This window comes from Nyctibius grandis, chromosome 7 (genome assembly GCF_013368605.1).
Source record: "Nyctibius grandis isolate bNycGra1 chromosome 7, bNycGra1.pri, whole genome shotgun sequence".
Classification (NCBI taxonomy): domain Eukaryota; kingdom Metazoa; phylum Chordata; class Aves; order Nyctibiiformes; family Nyctibiidae; genus Nyctibius; species Nyctibius grandis.
This window is the reverse complement of record NC_090664.1, coordinates 34838094-34856794: the sequence shown is the minus strand read 5'-3', so window position 1 is coordinate 34856794 and position 18701 is coordinate 34838094. Positions and strand designations below refer to the sequence as shown.

Below are 18701 nucleotides of genomic sequence, written 5' to 3'. Positions count from 1 at the left end.
AAAGCCTGGTGAGGCGAGGCACGGCACCGCCCGGAGTCCCCCGCCGGCCCCAGTGGCTGCGGCAGAGAGGGCCGGGAGCCCGCGGGGGGTGGCCGGGCTGCGGCGGGAAGGGAGGGCTTGGAGGCGCCGCGGGAAGGACCTGGCGCTGCTGCGTGCCGGGGAGCTCAGCGGCCGTGCTGAACCCCTGCGGGCGGGCGGAGAGGAGAGGAGCAGGATGTGACTCCGCGGCAAGATGAAACCGAGCGCTGCGGAGGCCGCCGACAAAGGAGCGCGTCCCTGTAAGTGGCGGGTCGCGGGGGGTGGCCTGGGGGAGAGCTGCGCGGCCCGGCTCGGAGCTCGGGGTTGGGCGGTTCAAGCGTTTCCCAGCGTCAGCGGGGTGGCTTTCAGCCGCGGCCTGGTGCCAGTGCCGCCTTCCTGGCTCTCGGTGTGAGCCCCCGCGGTCAGCCGGGTGCTGGGCTTGGGCCTCTCGCCTCTGTCAGGCTGGCGGGTAAGCACGCCTCGGGCTGGCTTTGTCAGGGGAGGACCGCTGAACTAACCTTTGCGTGGTGGGGGGAATGAAACGTAAAAGTGTGTAACTGAAGAGGTAGCTGGCTCACTCGTTCTGTTTTACGAGACGCTTGCAGTGCAGAGAAGCTGGTAGCGATGTTGAAATTCGCTAGGCCACTGCTGCCCAAACTGCTCCGCCCAGGCAGATCCTCGCTGGCGCCAGGAGCATGCACGGAGGGGCTCCTCAGCACGTTAGGCCCAGGGTACTAAAATGCAGTTGCTTTAGAAGACAGACTCTTTATTGTTATTGCAGTACTGCTAACTCACTCCAAACTTTTGATTATGCCTAAGAAGTTTAATATGTATTTTTCAGTATTAATTCCAGTATTTACTGTGTTAATTTTTGAGCTGCCCTGGCCATCTCACGTGTGTGCTGGGTATAACACTGTATTTGATCCCTGGTCATCTGCAGAATTTCACTTGCACACCTGCTTATCGTCCGTCTTTTCTGTTTAGATTCTGAATCAGTTATGCTATCCTAAACCTCCCCACTTTCCTTTTTCTCTAATTCTTTTGGTCTCCTACTTTCTACAAAGCTGACTGCCATTCCTGCTTCACTTATGTGTGTTCATTACTTACAGAATCTTGCAGCATGAATGGTGGTTCTGTTCCCTCTCCCATCTAAGACTATTTCAGGGAGGGAGAGAATACATAACAGAGGGACTGGGTTGCATGTTGGCTTTTTGTCTCACTTCCTGCAGCAGCCCTCATTGTCTGTTTTGAGCTTCTCTAGAAGAGAAGCAACTAGGAGTAGGATGTCAGTCAGTGAGGAAGAAAAGACAATGTAAAACTAATGATGTGCAAGTCTTGGATGATTCTGTCTCTCGTTGTAAATGGATTCCTGTGGAAGTATGTAAGAGCAGAGAAGGTATAGTTACTTTCACCTAATAATATTATTCTAGTTTACAGCTACATTTAGCTAGAGAGACTTAATGAGTTGCATGCCACTTTGTGCATTTAGGACCCCTCAAAATATTCCTCTTCCTTGTACAGTGTCCCCTTAGAAATTGCATTTTAGTATTGACAGCATTCTCTGACAGCAAGCTACACGGGCTTGCCCTGTTACATAGGGAATCAATTCTGTTTTTTTCATTTTGTACCCGACTCCTGGTTTTGTTCAGTGCCCCGTAGCTCTTCTGCTGGAATAGGCTGTTTAGCCATTCTCTCTGTGTCCTTCTTGATTTTATATATCTGTATTCTTTTTCCCCTAAATCATTTACTTTGCAGACTGACAAAGTCTTAATCTACAAGGTTATTATTTGTGCATTTGATCATCCTTGTTACTCTTTTCCAGGCGATATTTAAGATATTTGTTTGGCAAATTTGAGCAATAGTGGAAAGGTGTCCCTGCCTGTTGCAGGGGGGTTGGAACTAGATGATCTTTAAGGTCCCTTCCAACCGAAACCATTCTATGATTTTTTTCTATGACAAGGTTACCCACCTAGCGGACCAAAGGAAGCCAGTCGATGTAATCTTTTTGGATTTCAGTAAAGCTTTTGATACTGTCTCTCACAGTATCCTCCTGGGCAAAATGTTCAGCATACAGCTGGATAAACACATAATGCAATGGGTGAACAGTTGGCTGACGGGTAGGGCTCAAAGAGTTATAGTAAATGGGGTTACATCGGGCTGGCGACCGGTCACTAGTGGGGTTCCTCAGGGGTCTGTCTTGGGGCCAGTGCTCTTCAATATCTTCATTAACGATTTGGACGCAGGTCTTGAAGGACTACTATCCAAGTTTGCTGATGACACAAAATTGTGAGGAGCTGTTGACGCTCCCGAGGGCAGAGGGGCCCTGCAGAGAGACCTAGATAAATTAGAAAGGTGGGCAATCACCAACCACATGAAGTTTAACAAGGGAAAGTGCTGGATTTTGCACCTGGGACATGGCAACCCTGGATGTACATAGAGACTGGGGAACGAGAGGCTAGAGAGCAGCCCTGCAGAAAGGGATCTGGGGGTTCTGGTTGACGGCAAGTTGAACATGAGCCAACAGTGTGCCCTGGCAGCCAAGAGGGTGAACCGTGTCCTGGGGCGCATTAAGCACAGTATTGCTAGCTGGTCGAGGGAGGTGATTGTCCCGCTCTACTCTTCAGTGGTGCGGCCTCACCTTGAGTACTGTGTGCAGTTTTGGGCACCACAGTATAAAAAGGATATGAAGATACTAGAGAGTGTCCAGAAGAGAGCCATAAAGATAGTGAAGGGTTTAGAGGGAAAGCCGTGTGAGGAATGGCTGAAGTCACTAGGTCTGTTCAGCTTGGAGAAGAGAAGACTGAGGGGAGGCCTCATTGCGGTCTACAACGTCCTCACAAGGGGAAGTGGAGAAGTAGGCGCTGACCTCTTCACACTGGCGACCAGTGACAGAACTCGAGGGAATGGCAGGAAGATATACCAGAGGAGGTTTACGTTGGGTATTAGGAAAAGGTTCTTCACCCAGAGGGGAGTGGAGCACTGGAACAGGCTCCCCAGGGAAGCAGTCATGGCACCAAGCCTGACAGCATTCAAGAAGCTTTTGGACGATGCCCTCAGACACGTGGTGTGAATTCTGGGGCTGTCCTATGCTGAGACAGGAGTTAGACTCGATGATTCTTCTGGGTCCCTTGCAACTCAGGACATTCTATGATTCTAGATGTAACCGAGTTCTGCATTTATGAAGTGGCGTAATAAAATTACCCATTTTATTTTCTGTTTCTTAGGAATTTCTAATTTTTTTTCTTTTTTGATTGCTACTCAGTATTGAGCTGATGTTCTGATAGAACTCTACCACACTCCAAGATTTCCCTTGAGAAATAAGGCTTATTTCTCACCCAGACTGATTTTTTTTGTTTGCTTATTTAAATGTCTAGTCTAACAGTTAGGCCTGCTTGGATAGCTCTGTGTTGAGCATCAGGAAAGTTCAACAGCACAATTTAGTTGCTGTATGTGGTTTCTTAGTTTTAGAGTAAAATTCACTGGGACAGAAAGAGTGGTCATAACTAGCATGATTCTGATCTCTAAGCTTAGTTTTCCTGCATCTCAGGTGGGTGTTCAAAATTTAGTAGGTTTTTTATTTTTGGTGTTTCAGTTACTTTTGACCATTTTTTGTTCTAATGAGTCTATATGAATCCTTTTTGTTTCAGATGAATAAGAGAGCGACAGATTCTGTTCTAAAATGGTGTTCTTGTGATTATCAGTGACTGTGACGGTATATGTACTGTGGTACAGAGATAGCAAATACTTTCCAAACTGGATGAGAAAATTGATGGCATTGTATAGCAACTGCAAAGAAAAGTCCATTTTAGGATATGGTTTGAAGAAGAAACTTTTTAGGGCTGTATTTGGTTTTATTATTCATGTCTTGGTTTTGATACGTTTAACATATATCTGTTTTTTAAAAGTCCCATTGCATGGAAGCTTGCCTTGTCCATTTCCATAATTTAGGAATTTTCCTTTTTGAAAAGAAAAAAACAAACACAGTTCATAAAACACAGTCCTGTTTAAATCCCCTTTTCTTTTTGCAGTAGATGGAATGCAAGCAAAAACAGAAGAGATAAGATCTTCTCTGAAGAATGTGAAAAAAGACGTAGGAAAACCAGAGAAACTTAAATATAAGCCACTCACTGGGAAGGTGTTTTACCTTGATATTCCATCAAATGTGATCTCTGAAAAAATAGGAAAGGACCTCAAAGACCTAGGAGGGGTAAGTTAATGAGCAGAAACCTTTATGAAACTAGAAGATCTGCGTATGTGGAATGCCTTTTCCATGTGCTTTGTGACTGCATTGTAATGTTTTTTGTATTTTATATGTGACAGGATTTTATTTTTTTATGTTTAATATGAGCAAATAGCTTATCAACAAATTACTTTGTGTTTTTTTGCTAGAAGTTGCTTTTCTAATTGTAAGAAAAGTGTTTATTATAAAGGTTTGTTTTCAGTTGATTATTCATTTGCTTAAAATTTTATCCAAATTTAATAATTTTCATTGGTTGAGGTGATTTTTTTTTTCTGCTGCTTCTGACTATATTGACATGTTTATGTGTTACAACTAAAGTTGTTCAGCTGAACCTGAAAGAGATTAGAGGAAGTGTTTTGCATATGCTTACTAAAAGTCAGTAAATTCTGTAAGTACTTCCTGCACAGAGTATGTTAATGAGTATTTTTGAACACTCTCATTTAAATCAAATTTTATAAGCACCTTAATACTTTTTTTTTTCCTAATTCTCTCTTCTGTATGGAAGACACTTAGATACAAACACGTACAGGATATCATACTAACACACAAGCAATGCAATTGCTTAGTCCACTTTACAGCTGAATGTTTTGACTTAGTGTAGAGCAATCTTGACAGTTAAAGTATTGAACACCCTTTAACCACAGAAGCAAAAGGGATCTGCTTAAATTGCTAGCTATTCTGAACGTTGCTTTGGCAATACTTCTTTGACCTCAGAGGAGCGCTGAGTGGTTTTATGAAACTCATGCTTGTAAATCAAGATGCTGTCTAAAGTTATAGTAGAGGCAAGGAACAGCAATAGTATGGTTTCAAGTTAAATGCATCTCTCTACATTTAGCATTAAATGAGTGGATGCTATCTTTTGTCTTTCTCTCTAAAACAGAATTTTAGGAATTCATATGTGAAAGGTAAGGTTGCAAATCAAAGACTGAAAAGGAAGTTTTTCTCTTTTATTCTGATGAGTCCATGCCTAAATCTGAGGTGCCCAGCACCCTCAAGATCAACTACCATGTGAGTTTCTTTGTTACTTGTGTGGAGTGCACTCAGAAGTGCCTCTCTGTTTATCCCATTTCTGGAGAAGGTACACAGAGCAGAATTGGAAGGCACAGTTTCAAGCTTGCTGCCTGTGCAATTTGTGCTTTCCATACTGATTGGTGGAGAAGAGGAAAATATTTTAAACTATATAAACTGCCAAGAAATAAGAAGGCAAATGGAGTTGATAATCACACGACAGCTGGTAACGAAAGACGGAAGGAGCAAAATGGAAGAGAATAAGCATAGGATAACTACATATTTTGTCTTGCTGAGTATGAAAATATTACGAATCTACTTAAGTCTTCTACATTTTTGAGAAGTGTTATGAATACTGTAGCTGTGAAACATGGTAACTATCCTGAAATTTGGTTCTAAACTGAATTAATTCATAGCTTCTTGCAAACTGTAAATTGCGTTTGCATACACATGCCTTTAAGTTTAGCTGAACACTTCTATGTAATTTCTCTTACATAAAATTATAAACTGTGGGTTTCCTTAAATTATTCTGTTGTTTCTCAATGTAGTGTTTGAATTATTTTATTTGGAAAGTATTACAGCTAGATAGTTCAAAGAATGATAATAATTGAAGCAAAGCAAAGCTCTTTTGATAGAGATTACAAAATTAAGAAACTGAAATTAGGATTTGTGACTGGTAAGATGCTACTACAGCTCAATTGTGATTGTCATCCAGATCTTTAGAAAATATCTTCTCATTAATTCAGTGTTTTTGAACTTAATTATTCAAGAAGTTTTGTCACTTTTCTTTAAAGTATGCAATGTAGAATTGAGTTACTGATTTATTGTCCTGAAGTAATTACTTGCCTTATATCTTTATATTTAGAGAGTGGAGAGTTTTCTTAGTAAAGATATCAGCTATCTGGTGTCTAGTAAAAAGGAGGCAAAATTTGCACCAACTCTTGGTCAGATTTCTCCTGTTCCCAGCCCAGAATCTATACGTAATGGAGGAAATAGTTCACCTCATCCTAGCAACCGAAGAGATCGACATGATGGAAGTTCATTTAAGATAGTAGATACAGTAAGTTTCTTACTAATAATATTGCAAATCAGATACAACCCATAGGATACACTCTTAAAATTTTTCTCCTATTTTGTTTCGTGAAGATGGCAACAGTTCCTTGGGTGAATAAGAGGGTTTTTTTAGTTGGGTTTTTTTTAAACAGGTCGAACATACTTCTAAACTAGTTCAGGCTAACTTGTTAAACTTAAGTAACTCAAACTTATTAAACAAAGTTTCAAAAACTAATTAAAAAAGGAGCCTTTTCTCCTTTTTTACAAGCAGACTACGCTAAAATCTGTTCTAATATAGTATGGCTGACATGATTAAACATTGACATTGTGATGTTTGACAGCTGAATCAATATGGATAGGCTTGCAGTGGCATCCAATGGTTCTTGTCTCTTTAGCAACACAGCCTATTAATATAAGGCTGCTGTGATCTTGTTAATGAAGCTATCTATGGAAGCACCACTCTTTGATAGTAGTTCAAGGAAATAATTAAAATTGAACATTATGAATATTAAGTTTTTTCTGAGCTCTTTATTGGAGGATCATATTAATTGCAACAGTTAGTATCTGAATTTGTGCAGGTTTATGTGAAGTTTCTTACGTGGGCAAGTCTTGTGTCCTTTCAAAATACAGTTGGAAACTATTAGCTCTACTATATGCATGGTACTTATTTAGAAACATGACTGTATGCCAGATCACCTCATTTTGCAAATAACATGGATAGATAAAGGCATGCTCGTTATGAATAAACAGCATACAGTACAAAAAGATGGGGATAAGATGGAAGCTATGATTAAGTTCATGACTGTTAGCTTAATTTGGCACAAGTCCAGCTGATGAAACGTCATCTTTTGGCATGTGCCACTGGCTGCTTATTCCTACCATCTCTGTTGTTCCAGCACTAACATTGCTTCAGCCATTCAGTGACCTGCTTTGGCTGAAAATATTTAACTTGTTGGGTTTTTTTTTTTTCTTTTTTTGCCCCCCAGACAGTATCAACCATAACCTTGTGGGGAAGATGCAAATTAATGAAAAATAGCAGTACAGTGAACAAAAGGAGACTTTTTTTTTTTCTAAATGAGTTCTAACTTGCTACAAATGTTTTTCTGTTTTAATATAGGTACGTATGAGCAGAGGAAAATCCTTAGTTGAAAAAGCAATCAAAGAGCAGGTAGGTCAAGTCATCAATGAATTCATGCTTGAGAAACTTTGGTTTTGCTCGTCTAGAAAATAAGCAGTAGTAAGAAGTGGTCTAAGAGAGAAGTCCCTCAGACGCTCAGGCAGAAGTCGAGGGATCGCCCTGAGTAAAACTGGCAGGTCATGCTTTCTGGGTACTTCCTGAAGAAGTGAAAGTCTGTGGAGTCTTATGACCAGTATTACAATTTATCAGGATTGCTAATATAGCTCGCATTTGAGAGGTGCTCGTGAAGGTAATGTATACATTCACATTCTTCAAATATTACTATAAAATGTGACAATAGACAACAGTTTTGGCTTTATGAAAGGCTAAATATAATCTTTTGATGGTGAGGTGCTGTGACACGGAGATGGGGGAGTCAGTTGAGGAGAGTGATAGTCTTTTGGCAAGAAGCAAAGCATGTGCACTTTGATTTCAGCTTTCATATTACATGTTGTAATATATTTGTAATTATTTTACATAATCTACCATATATTGCTTAAAATTATTAATATAATTTATTGTTTGCAGGACTTAATCCCCTCTGGTAGTATACTATCCAATGCTTTCAGTTGGGGAGTGAAGATACTTCATATTGATGGTAAATATTTTTGTTTGATGAAGCCTAACTTGAACTTCTAAGTCTCATTTAACTATTCTTTTGTTGAATTCAAAATATTTAAAATGACAAATTACTTCAAACATACAAAAATAAACTCATCTGAGTATAATTCTCTGTCTTTTTGCCAGATGTTAAGAATTACATTGAACAAAAGAAAAAGGAGCTCTACCTAATCAAAAGAGCAGGCAGTTCTTTTAAAGATGTGGTAAGTGGCTCTTTGCCATTTATGAAAATGCCATTTGTTTCATTAATGGAGAAAACACAGGTGTACTAAATACTATCTACTGTGAAGCTTACAGATTTTATTTTAATAAAGCCTTGCTCATGTTTGGTTTTTCACAGACCAGTATGTTTTAGGAATTCATCTAAAAACTAGCTTTGAAAAATAGAAAGTGTAAGCTATAGAGCTCAGCATTATTCAGAAATAAATTCCGTAGTAGCATTGATTAAATAATATGTATACCTTTGCTCTTGCAAAGGATGTCTAAGAATCAGTAGTACTGAACTGTCTGAAATTTCTATTCTACCTGCCTTAAAATTAATAAATAATAATTAAAAAAAGTATCTTGGTTTTAGTATGATGTAGATTATGGTTAAGTTGCCTTGTATAATTTTCCCTATGACACAGTGTTTAGAAACCCTTTCCTTTTGATGGATCATTTTGAAGAATCCCAGTTACATTTCCTGAAGAAGCTGTCTGTAGGGAATCTGTGTCAGTTGCTCAACTCTGCATCTTTTCTTCCCTAGTCTTTGAAAGAACTAGCATAAAGCATCTTTGAGCTATTTTGCCAATAATGTGCAGTTGGCATGTGAAAATCCCGATTTCTCCAGATTTTAGTGTATGATGTAGTGAGATACTGAAGCTGGTTTAGCTGCTTGTGTGCTCCATCTGCAGTTGCTCTGTAATTTAAATTAAACATGTGAAGTTGTATGATTATCTAGTCTAGGCGGGGGTCTGTGATAAGTAAATGTAAACATACCATCTAGTGTATGTTATGTTGTTTTGGAATGCAATATTGGCTAATTATTGAGGCTACGTGAAATCCTCTGCTAAATCATCAGTCTGTTCGTGTTCAAGGATAGCAGGGTGGGGTTTTTTTTGCAAGTAGTATAAAATATGAGTTTGTACCTTTACCAGAATCAATTACAGCTAAGAGCTGATGCTTGAATGTAGACTTCACTCTTTTCTGAAGACAAAATACTCCTTTTAATTTTAATGTTCATTGCTAAAAAAAAAAAGCCCAACCTGTATAAATCCATTTAAATGAGAAGAATTGTTTTCATTGGAGAATGTTGCTATCTGCGGTTTTTGGTGGCATTTTACAGCTTGTAGTTAATTAGCATTTATAAAGTGTTGTAAAAATGTTATCTGTGATTAAGAATCAACTTTCAACCATGGGCAGGTGTTCAGGGGGAAGAGAGAGTAAGTGAATAAACTTACATGTATGGATTTTTAGTTTGGTTTTAGAAAAAATAAATGGAAACGTTTCAAGGAGAACACTTTTTTTGCGGTGTAGAAATAAATATTTCTTTGAGAAATGTGTCACTGTATTTCTGAAGCACTAATGAGCTTAGTTTCCTGCAAAATTTATTGTGACTGTGTATGAAGTCATGATTAATACAGGGAGATCCTCATAACTTAAAATTAGCTACAGCTAAATCTTTAATAAAATGCAAGATAACATTGACGGGGATTTTATACCTTCTCTCTTTTTTCAATAGGAAAAACAAGTTACTACTCCAAAGTCAAGAAGTAAGTATGTCAATATTTCTAGAGTTTTTTTGTTTTGCCTTACGTTCTGAATGCTTAAAAATGTACTACAGTTCTCATCTGGTCAAGTGTGCTGCTGTATTCTAATTTGTATGTCTAAGAAAAGCATGTAGAAAAGCTTCATGGAAGTGAAGAGCTTGTCAAAACATGTACATAATTATTTCTAAAATAACGTCTGCTTATTTATTGAGCTACTGGAGTAACTTGCTGAATGAAGAAAAGTATTTCTCTCTTAATTTCCTTTTCTCCCCCTTGAGCAGGTAGACTGAAAAATCCATTTGTCAAGGTGGAAGATAGAAGTCGGTAAGTGTTCTCTTCATGCATTCAATAATGTGGTTCTCAAATGGAGTAATTCAGAAACATTTAGTATGCCTTGAGGAAGTGGCCTTCAGATTTCAATTTCCTTTGACTTCCTGACTTTAGATGCCAGGCATACTGTCCTCTTATAAGATACAAGATTTTCATCTCTGCATGCTCTGGGTAGGTATCTGTGTTTAGCCACTGAATGAGACTGAGCAGGTAGTAGTATAGTAGGGAATATTTGCAATAGGTAATGGAAGTGGAAAGTTAATATGTAGCACCAGTTTGTAGACCAGGAGAGTGGGTTCTTTGGGTTACTTTCTGCCAAGGGCCATATGAATGAAAAGGAAACCTGGAAGCTTTGAACCTTGACATCTCTTCTTAGATCCAAATCCTATAGCCCAAAAGGCCAATAAAACTTTATATACTAAATTCTAGTCCTTTAGTCCCAACTCAATAACATTCATCTCCTGCAGAGACTGTTTAGATGTAAGGAAAGGGAAGCTATTAAAATCATTCCTTGAAATTAGGTTTAGTTTCCTGTTCAATCATTTCTTTACAAAAGGGAAAAGAAAGCACTATGAATCTGATTTCAATGTCCACAATAGCATGAAATGTGATATCACAGAATCACAGAACATTAGGGATTGGAAGGGACCTTGAAAGATCATCTAGTCCAATCCCGCTGCCGGAGCAGGATTACCTAGATCATGTCACACAGGAACGCGTCCAGACGGGTTTTGAATGTCTCCAGAGAAGGACACTCCACAACCTCTCTGGGCAGCCCTTTCCAGTGTTCAGTTACCCTCACTGTAAAGAAGTTTTTCTTCATATTTATGTGGAACCTCCTGTGTTATTTCACAGGATATACCTCCTGATATTTTCAGCCTTTAAAGTTTTCACATCTTTCTGGTCCTGTAATTGATCAGACCTGGTTGTGTAAGGAAATACCAGTTTACCAGAAGTTGAGAGAACAATGAATTATAAAAAAGTATAGTTCTGGACAGCATGTTTTGCACCTTAATATTCTTAACTAACTTCTGCTTTATGTTTATGTTTATAAGCTCCAAATGCTTTGACCTGATTTCTTTGACACTTTCCTGAGTTAAAAAAAGAGATGTAAACCTGGTCTTACACTGAGTTGGTGTAATAGGTATGAGGGACATGAGGATAGTGGGGAGAATTGAACAAACACAGTTATAAGTACGAGAAATTCATATATAAATCTGTGTGAATTTGACTTCTGAATGTAGCCGTGTACCAAACACCTGAAACACATTTAAATGTTTATGTAACATAAACAATGTTTTTAATGTTAAAATGTTTATGCAACATAAGTAACAGTTCAGAAATAGAACAAGATGCTTAGCTTTCCCTATTATGTTTTCCGGACTTGCTCTTTTTCTTCTGCCTGGGTAGCTTATAATAGTAATGTGGGGAAAAAAAAACAGACTGAACTCTGTCGTCAGCATTTTAGTCAAATGATTCAGTATGTGAACTTTTGGCATGCCCTATTTTAACCATTTTTAATATATTCAGAGCAATGGTACAGTTGCTAGTTCTGATATTGAAGTACAATGCTGTACAGGAAAATTATCTTTCTGGAAAATGAAAAGGTCAGTTTTTATGTTTTGAATGGTGAATTGATTAAGATTTGTCAAAAAGGAAGAAAATGGTAAAATGGAAAAAAAGTGTAATGCATTGGGTGTTAGGAACTGCTATAGCTACTTTTCAGGAACACAGATGCACCATCATCCAAATTGTTCTTAGTTTTATTGGTTACCCAGCTCTCAACAATAAATAGGCCTGAAACCCATACCCCAAGAAATGTGTAAGACAGCTATGGAAACTCAAGGCAAATCTATTTTGAGAAAATTACCGAGTTTATAGGAAGGAAAGAAGGAAGGAATGACTTATTCTAAGATATTTATCTGCTTAGCATTCTGTGTACATTGTATGTAAGAGAGGAACACTTTTTCAAGATTTTTGACCAGATTGTAATTTGTGCAATAAACTCCTTTTTCCATTTCTGATGGTTCTAACGCACTTTTTTGTCTAATACAGCCGCTACCGGCCATTTTATCTGCAGTTGCCCAGTTTTCCAGTTCTGAACTACTGTGTTCCAAAACCGTATAGTCCATTTGAGGTGGATAAGAAGCATCCTTCTGGTCAAAAGCAAACTCAGTCTAAGCAAAGGTTTGTTGAAGACTTGTTATTGAGGTGTGGATAGAGTAGAGGGCAGTTGTCTAAAATAATTCTAAAGTAATTGTTTCCTAAAATAATTGCTCTGCTTCTAATTTTGTGTGATATTTAATACTAATAGCCATGTCTCAGCTGATGTATTTGCTGCACTGTAACTGTTGGTGTCTGTCTGTCTTTCTGTACCCTTTTTATCCTGTCTTTAGTCCTTTTTTTGGACATACAGATGCATACATCCAAAAATGCGGCCTTCTCCTATCAGTGTGGGTCAGCATAAGATATTTTTTTCCTTTCTGCCACTGGTTTCTTCTTTGTCCTCATCTTGGAAGCCATCCAGTAAGTATTTTACAGGAAGTGGATTTCTTAAGACTTCTTTTGATATTTGTCAGTATAATGCTAAAGTAGGTAGTTAACATTTTTTTAAAATGTGATCTACAGTCATAGTGCAAAATCATTGTTGATAAAGTCTAATTTATAGAAATTAGGCCCTGCAAATACTGCTTGAACTCTTCAGAGATGAAAAGTGGATGCCAAGTGCCCAGTAGAATTGTGGTTGGTCTTACAGCAAGTTTTTATATGATACATTTTGGCATTCGGGCTCTGTTTGAACACTCCGGATGCAGTAAGGACTTTTGGTAAATCAATTTTATGATTTGAAACTACTTAGGAGTCTTTATCTGTTTTTTTGGTGAGTCAAACTTGTTTTGAATTTCTTCTACCTTGCATATCTGGAGTATTAATGATTCTCTCATTGGCTTCTAAAATTGATTCACAGGGAGATGGCACTACTTCTCTGAAGTAAAAGGGAAGTAGAGATTGATGGTGTTGCTTTACTGCCAGCATATCATCCTTAGGTGGTTTAATAGTGAATTACAGCAAACAGTAGCTCTCCCCAGATGAGGACTCTGAAGGTCATGGAGCAGCTATTGAAAACCTCTTCATGTTTTAATAAAGAACTTGAGGTTCATTTCCTCATATTTCCACTTAGCCTGTACCTAGAAAAACAGGACAAAATGGCATTTGGTCAGCATATTCAAAAGCTACATATAACTGACAAATATGTTCTTTACTTTTATCAAAGAATGAGAGGTCATCTGTTAGACATGTGTTTTTGATGTGTTTCTTGGCATCGAAAATACTGGTAGTTGATGAGATGTTAGAAGACTTTTTTCTTGTTTTCTGGTTTTGATTTTCGCAAACCTCCTTTTATCAGCTGTGCACAGAGATTTCAATATGTCCTTTGATTTGGCAAGATTTTTTGTTCAGCAATTTTGCATTGTTTATTCTGAGTCAGTGATAGTAGTACAGCTGTACGAACCTGGATGTTTTATGCTTACCTAGAGTTCCACTGGGTCTGCCTGTCTTGTGGTAGTAAATATTTTTTTTTAATTATTGCATAATTTTTCTCTTTGTTTTTCCTAATTACTAACATAATGTAAATAGTTTGAGGGGAAATAAAGATTTTTTTCCCAATTAAGTGAATAAGAATGAACATACTTTGAAAGGCAAGTGTAGAGCTCAGCTTCATATTTGAGACTCATTAATATATCTTCTGTATTAACAGAAACAAAATAAATAGTGACAAGGACTGTGGAACTGCTGTTCAGCTCCCTCAGAAGGATAAAAAAAAGAAAGGATATTGTGAATGTTGTGGGAAGAAATATGAAGATCTGCAAACAGTATGTGAAATGTCAAGTATATCCTTTGATACAGTCATATCTCTTAAGTGTAATATCAAGAATGGTTTCTACTTGCTAGTTCAATGTATTTTTTTATCTTAAAAGATTTTTTGAATATGTCTGCTGAAAAGTAGCAAGTGAGTATTTTTTTTCCCTTATAGATTTTAATTCTTGATTTCTGCCTCTATGTATGATAGCTAAAGGCACTAATAGTTCATGTCTCAGAGACACTGGTAATTAATTAATGATATTTACTTACTGCTCCATATCATACTGTTGGCTTGTATATTCATATCTGTAGTATTAGATTTGTTTCATGTTTTTTCTTTAATTCCAGCATCTTGAAACTGAACAGCACCAAAATTTTGCACAAAGCACACAGTATCAAGTTGTTGATGATATAATCTCAAAGTTTGTTTATGAGTTTGTCGAATACAAAGATGATGCAAAAAAAATAAAAAGGTAAGTTAAATGTTCTAAATTTTAAAGACCCTGTGAGTTAAGACATTGAACATAGATACTTAGTTCTGAAATTCTGGATCTGGTACAGAATAAATTCGTGTTTTTCAGTCTGAAAGAAATCACTGAAATTTGCAATGCAGTTGTACCTGGCAAATCAGTTCCATAAAGCAGAAATTAGGAAAAAAACCCCAAACATTAAAAGTGAAGATGGCATCACAGGAAAATGAGACTGAAAGGAATTGCCAAAAGTTGTCCTACCTATCCTTCAGCTCCAGAAAAGCAAGATCTACAGTACTAAAATATTGGTGACAGAAGGACAGCAGTGTCTGGACATCTTGCTCTAAAAACTTTATGACATTCTTAGTAGCTTAAGAACAGCAAATGATATCCTCCTCAATCAATCTGATTTCCTCAGCAGTGGAAAAACTTTTCCTCCTCTAATCTAGATTTTTCTATCTATACTGTACGCACCTTAGCTTGTGTCCTGCCTGTGCTGGACAAAGAAAGTGGATTTTCCTTTCCTTTTTTGTGGCTCAAAAGCTGAAATGGGAGAGAAGGACTTATTTCATGTCTTGGACTGTAGGTGCCAGTGTCTTCATTACTTGGAACAGTAACTCAAACCAAGATTGCTCTGATTTGTTTGCAAATGAATCAGGAGATAAGGAATAACTTTCTCATTTCTTTTTATAAAACAAAAAAGTACTGAAGAAATAAAGATATTCTTAGTAAAATCAAAGGAAATGCAAATAGAGTCAAACAAATGATAGCCTAATGAAGGCAAGCCTTTATGCCTTTTGTGATTTAAAAATACTCACGAGCGTGTCAAGAAAAGCGTATATAATTATGCTAATTTTGTGTGTATATATCATAGAATATTTGTAAGTATTTATAGTCATTGCATTAAATTCATTAACTTCTTTTGTTCTTAATACCACTGTGAATTGAGATTTACTGAAATACTAGACTTCTTACTTCATGTATTTTTAAAACAATTTTGCGAGCTGTAGAAATCAATAAGAAAACATCAAATTCAAATATAAGGCGCTCTGCTCCTATAGAAATAGTATGTTGCTACCCTGAATACATCTTTCCTTTAAACGTTAAAAACAAAAATTGCTTTGTCAGTTTGGTTGCTTTTCTAGAATCAGTTGCATATGGAGTTGTGTTACCCATGTGTCTTTCAAGTGCTTGTTAATAATTTTAAACAATTTCATTGTAGGACAAAATGTAGTACAGGATATTTTTCTCCTATTGTTGGAAAGATAACTAGAGCAGATGAGCTGAAAGAACGACTGAAAAAGCAACGCATTTCATTGAAAAGTTACTCGTGGAAGGATACTGCAATGTGGGCACTCAAACTGGATCGCCAGCCTGCAGAAGTACAACCAAATTCTGTGCCAATACCTACCCCTATTTCTGTATCTGTCTGTTCAGTTCTTTATTGTCACCTGACACAACCTTCAGAACTAAAAAGTAAGTTCAGAAATAATGATGAAAATATTAAAACTGATTGCTCCTGTACTGTAAACTTAAGAGAGACTGTTGTATCATCACATTTCATACGACCACCTCCTCAGAAAGATGACAAAGCATACACAGAGAACTTGTCTCGAGCTTGTGAGCCATTCAGTAAAGAAATACTGGAACCAGTAGTAAATAAAAAGAATATACAGTGTTTTCAGGAAGGCACATGTGCTTTATATTCTCATACTCAAGTTACAGATTTTAGTGAAAAAGACAAAAACCTATCACAGCCAAAACGAAAATTAAATAATGCAGTAGTTCTACCAGCAAAGTGTTTGAAAAAAACAGATGCCAATCCTACGTTTGTCAAGAAACATGATTTATGTGATAAGCATCAACAGATGCAGCACAATGTGGTTCTGGAGGCTGAGGTATCTGATACTGCTATAAACAAAGAACTTAATGAACTGGCTGCCAGCGCTGCACATAGTCCACCGTCTGGAAAGCTGCGCAGAAAAGTGAAGCTTTACTTGGGAAGAAATAAAAGAGAAACCCGGAAACAGAATATGGAGTTATGCGTAAAGTGTACAGATGGACTGTGTGTCCCTGAAGAGAAAAGAAGTTCTTGTAGCTCACCAGTGCAGGCCCTACAGGAATTCTTTCAGACAAGTGAAATAAACTCAGCATTTGGAGGTTTTTCAGGTTACACTGAGAGCAAAGGTTCGACTAGCATAAAAGATACAGGGGAAGGGCAGAATGCAAATGTTACGTGGTCATTATTTTCCTCTTCATCTTCATCCCCATTTGTTGGATTTTAATGCTGCTTTAATTAATATAATGATTTTCAAATAAACTTGCAATTTTAAGATTTTATTTATCGAAACTTTAGTTGCTGTATTATATGTACAGATGGTTTGATTTTCAAGTTTTTAATGCAAAGAGTTCTGTATATGTAAATATGAAAAATAAAACTAAGGTGTGTGGGTTTTGGTTTTTTTTTTCCTCCTTAAAAGGTACTGCTTTATCACAGCTAGTAAAAGGCTCTGACCCCAGATTTGGGGTTAAATTAATTGCTAGGCAACCAATAAGTGTGATGTAGCTGCATTTGGATAGAATAATTTTCTAAAATAATTGATTATGGTATGTTCTAAATAACCACATTATAAATAACTGGATGTTCCATTGTAAATAAGGCAGTCCATTACTTACAGACTGCTGATGTTTTGTGGAGATTTGGTTGCTTCCCTTCTTATTCTTTCTGCTGCTGCTTTATTAGAGAAGGCAAAAAAAAGTCACTTGCTTTCCTAATATTTCTTCTGCTGAAGTGTCTCAGAGAAGCTATGTAATCACAAAGAAATAGGATTAGGAAAATATGTATTGTATTTTTTGGCTACTCTGACATTATTTTTAGACTAAAGCTAGCTGCGTTCTGTATTTCGGCCGATAGGAAAGCAGTAGATGTATGCTTTAATTTTTCTTTAAAAAAAAACCCAAACACAACAACAACAGAGCAGCAACAATGGTGATAACAAAACAGCCAGTAGGTTTCTGGCTGACTCAGGTAATTTGTTGGATTTTTCTTTCAGAGTAGCCAGCCTGTCTGACTAGCTTACTCAGAGACAGAGTGAAAGACACAAATGAGAATTGGGAAAGGCTTTTTTAATACTTTGAATCTTTTCCAGAGCCCATCTTTCTCAGAATTTCCGTATCTGTAAATCAGTGTAGGGCATGAGTACAGAATTACAGAAGGTAATTGCAAAGCTTTATTAATAAATGTAATTTCCTTAAGGTCATGTAAGAGATCTAAACTAGCAGAAATTACTGCCATTAATTTTTGTGTAAATTACTTGTTTGCATTTTTATCTCTTGCCCATTTAATATTCTCAAACTTACTCTGTCAGTGTTCTTATGGTTAAAGTGCTTTCAGTCATTGCATGCTATTGTCTGTCCTTTATGGGGTATTTTCTATGAGGGGTAGGTAAAGCTTGGTGTGCAGGAATGGGTGAGGAAAATTACATAAAATTACTTTCCTTTAAAGAGCATATGAATTGGAAGCTTAATGATGAAAGTAGCTGCTTAGGGCATAGCTGTCACCTTAAAGGTGGCATTCCTTATTTCGATATTCATAAAATTGCCTGTACAGTCTGGTAAGAACTGCTTTTGGTCTCCATTTTACTGCTCACTTCTGGCTTGATTTAAAGTTTCTTCTGATCTGGATTCACAAGAAAATTACATAGAAAGCCATTACAGAAAAGAGCAAAATTAGCATTTTAAAAAGGAGTTGATCTTGAATTTGTATGTCTATATATATTTTGCCTGTAATTTACCAATATATAGTGTTTTAGGAATGGGGTTTTAAAGTAGAACATTGAAGCAATTACTTTGTTCTTTATTTTGAGTGCAGCTTTAATGATAGAAAGATTGCTCTCTGATTCAATGAATGCAATCTATTTTAGGGACAAGTGTGTGTCCATTCTTCTCTTGAGAATGGTTTTGCTTTTTTTTTTCCTTTTGGTTTGGTTTTTATGGTTGGGTTTTGGTGGTGTGGGTTTTTTTTTTTTTTTTTAGCTTTTGGTTCAGTACTAAAGTCAAGTCTAAGAAAAACTTGATTTTTTCCCCAACACATTGCAACGATCTGTCAGTAGGTATCTCTTGCAGATGTCTCCCTCCTCACATCCCCGAGACACATACTCTTCTTAGTTGGTGTGGTG

At 37.3% G+C, this 18701-nt stretch overlaps 1 protein-coding gene across 2 annotated transcripts; it reads left to right on the top strand.

The window, feature by feature from the left end:
- The first annotated feature begins 9 nt into the window (after positions 1 to 9).
- On the top strand, positions 10 to 16808 carry DBF4 (DBF4-CDC7 kinase regulatory subunit). 2 transcript variants are annotated; one of them, XM_068404699.1, is made up of 12 exons: positions 10 to 278; positions 4047 to 4225; positions 6132 to 6326; positions 7437 to 7487; positions 8025 to 8094; positions 8244 to 8320; positions 9838 to 9868; positions 10147 to 10189; positions 12251 to 12382; positions 13950 to 14064; positions 14402 to 14526; positions 15746 to 16808. In XM_068404699.1, the coding sequence occupies exons 1-12, from the start codon at positions 233 to 235 to the stop codon at positions 16806 to 16808; spliced, it is 2127 nt and encodes a 708-aa protein (XP_068260800.1). In that variant the 5' UTR covers positions 10 to 232. The 2 variants fall into 2 exon arrangements, with proteins under 2 accessions (XP_068260800.1, XP_068260802.1); XM_068404701.1 differs by lacking the exon at positions 10 to 278 and adding an exon at positions 423 to 487.
- Positions 16809 to 18701: the final 1893 nt, after the last annotated feature.

Coding starts and splice junctions, on each gene's coding strand:
- DBF4 (XM_068404699.1), top strand. CDS start 233: ATGAAACCGAGCGCTGCGGAGGCCGCCGACAAAGGAGCGCGTCCCT. Junction 279..4,046: donor CGACAAAGGAGCGCGTCCCT/GTAAGTGGCGGG, acceptor TTCTTTTTGCAG/TAGATGGAATGCAAGCAAAA. Junction 9,869..10,146: donor TACTACTCCAAAGTCAAGAA/GTAAGTATGTCA, acceptor CCCCTTGAGCAG/GTAGACTGAAAAATCCATTT.